Genomic DNA, 2,727 nt, shown 5'->3' on the forward strand with positions numbered 1-2,727 from the left:
TGTTAAACCTACTGCAACATACAGTACCAATATTACAATGCAGTTTTACAATAATGTCACTTGTTTAAATTTAAACATTGTTGTTTAAGAAGCGGCAAAATACGTTGCTATTAATATTATTACAGGGAACGCGTATCACGATTCCATTATTATGGTCCAAGGGCTATGAATACTATATCTAAACCAGACAATTGACAAGACGCCACGCGGCACGCGATGTGTCGCGCGGCTTTCTCGATGCACAACGCGGCAACGTCGCGCGGCGCAACCCACATAGATTACAGGCTAGCTTTGCCCGTTTTCACTATACAGTATACAGTGCCAGTCGCTGTGCAGTCGCTCGATCGTTTGTTTCACGCTGGTTGTCGCGCGTACGATGTCGCGACAAGGTGCAATAAAAATGTTCCATTCACAGAATATCCCTATTCTCATAGAGGAGGTAAAGAAGCGCGAGTGCATATGGAACCCAGATTACCACGACAGAACTGATGCTTCTATTGCTTGGGGACAAATTAGTGATATATTGAACGTGCCAGGTAAGCCGCCATGTCGCTTGTGTTGTTCGCCTATAAAACAAGATGGCGGTAGAAATACCACGTTTAAATACCAAAATAAACGTCAAATTGCACATCTATTACTTCATAATATGATACTAGGTAATATTTTAGTGGATATTATTAAAATAAGTACTTGTTGTTCTGTATAATTCTAAATCTTATAATTTTGGATTCTTGTACTCAATTCGAAAATGTAAACAAACAAACCTAACCTCACTTTTTTTTTAAATATTGCCTGCTGCAGTCTGCTAGTGATGATTTTATTGATATCAATTATTTTATATCTATATCAAATGCAATAGTACATATTATATTATAATGAACAATTTACAATTCCGAAAATTCTTACTACATATATTAGTACCTAATTGTTCGTTTATCTGACAGCTGTAGCATAATAAAAAAGAGACTTTATTCTAGACAAATATTAGCCGCCAATCACACAGATTTTGTAGTGAACTAGTTAAGCCCCGCGGTTTCACCCGCGCGCGTGAATTAGTTTTTCCTTATAATCCTCCTCCTCCTTCCTTATAAATTAATGTTCCTGTGGGAATATCAGTATACCTAAGTTACTCCTTATAACGATAGCTATATTATGTTAGTGAAAGTCTCTTAAAATCGGTTCAGCCATTCCTGAGATCAGCCGGTACTTCCGGACAGACAGACAGACAGACAAAAATTGTAAAAATTACTATTTTGGTAGTACTTACATATATGTACACTTTATACATTCATGTGCATTTAGGGCATTTAGTAAAAATTATTTGGTTATTTCAATATTAAAAATAGACACTCCAATTTTGTTACTTACATACAAGGTATAGATAGTATTACTTATATAGACTAGCTGTTCGCCCGGTTTCTACCCGGGTAGAATTTATTATTTTGTTAGTTTTAGAATTGATTTTGATTCATAGAATTATCCAAGCTGAGACAACCTTTACACTAGGTAACTACCTACCTATTACCTAGTAGGGACTAATTTTAAGACTTTGATAATAACTAATTATTAAATAACTTACAAAATCAATAATTATTAATTTCCAGAAAGCAAAGTGCGAATGAAATGGAAGACAATTCGAGACTTATTCAAACGGGAGGTGAGAAGGGCTCGCATCAAACATGACATCAAGGAATACAAAGGCAAATGGAAGTATTTCAAGGCGCTGTGGTTCCTGCAGCAATCGGACTACAAATCTACCGAAGATTATGAGGTCCTGGTAGTTGAACCTGACGAGTCACCGAAACATATTAAATTCGAGCCGTGGGATGAAACGAGCTATAGTGAAGATTTTGCAATCGATCCACTGCCAGAAGACAGGTCAAGTCAGGCGAAATCTGAAGAAGATGATTACGACCTGATGTACCTTAAGAGTCTAACACCGTTTTTGAGGGAATTGGATCCGTTAAGGAAGTTAGTGGTTAGGAATAAAATTCAAGATTTGATACTAAATGAAATGGCCGCGCAAGCGTCATCGCGGAAACACTGACAGTTTTATTCCAAGGATTTTGATTGATCAAAGAAGATCAAAGACTAGTATAACACAGTGAAGTGTTCTTATTATGATCTTTATGTGTGACGATCGATGGTGATATTAGAATATAAGTAAGTTGTTAAAAAATAGTTCATAGTTAATACAGTACGATCCTTTTTTTGTATAAGTTAAAGTACTACATTAAATTGTTAGTTAATTAAGAAAAAATACGTAAAATTCTTTATGTTGTATGGTTTTGACGTTATAAATATTCATTGAAATTATAAAGGTACAATCGTTGATTAAATGTATAACCAACTCGTCCAATGTCTTTAGATGCAAGTACTATTATGTTTTAAGCAATCCATGATTCACATCGCCAATGTCCAGTATATATGGGGGAATAAGATATATTGAAACTGTCCGTTTAAAGTTGATCAATATTGAGAATACAGGAGTCAGTTACATACAAACATACGAACATTTCATCAGAGCTAATAAAAGCGTGTTTATAAAAATATATTATTTCTATGGTTTATTATCTGTCATCTTAATTTACAGGGCTAATTTTTTAATCCTTGGTTAAAACTTATTCGTCGAATAACGTATATATAAGCTTATAGAACTAACATTTCAAAATGCAGTTCAATTATTTATAATTATCGTGTAACACTTAATTGGACGGATAAGCTTCG

General features: G+C 34.6%; 1 protein-coding gene across 1 annotated transcript; it reads left to right on the forward strand.

Annotated features, from left to right (window-relative positions):
• Positions 1 to 302: 302 nt before the first annotated feature.
• Positions 303 to 2,400, forward strand: LOC149486770 (uncharacterized). The gene is made up of 2 exons (XM_089698430.1): positions 303 to 536; positions 1,605 to 2,400. The coding sequence occupies exons 1-2, from the start codon at positions 377 to 379 to the stop codon at positions 2,045 to 2,047; spliced, it is 603 nt and encodes a 200-aa protein (XP_089554556.1). The 5' UTR covers positions 303 to 376; the 3' UTR covers positions 2,048 to 2,400.
• Positions 2,401 to 2,727: the final 327 nt, after the last annotated feature.

This window comes from Colias philodice, chromosome 8 (assembly GCF_061535455.1).
Source record: "Colias philodice isolate Cphi_HAF_F1 chromosome 8, ilColPhil1 Martin Lab GWU primary, whole genome shotgun sequence".
NCBI lineage: Eukaryota > Metazoa > Arthropoda > Insecta > Lepidoptera > Pieridae > Colias > Colias philodice.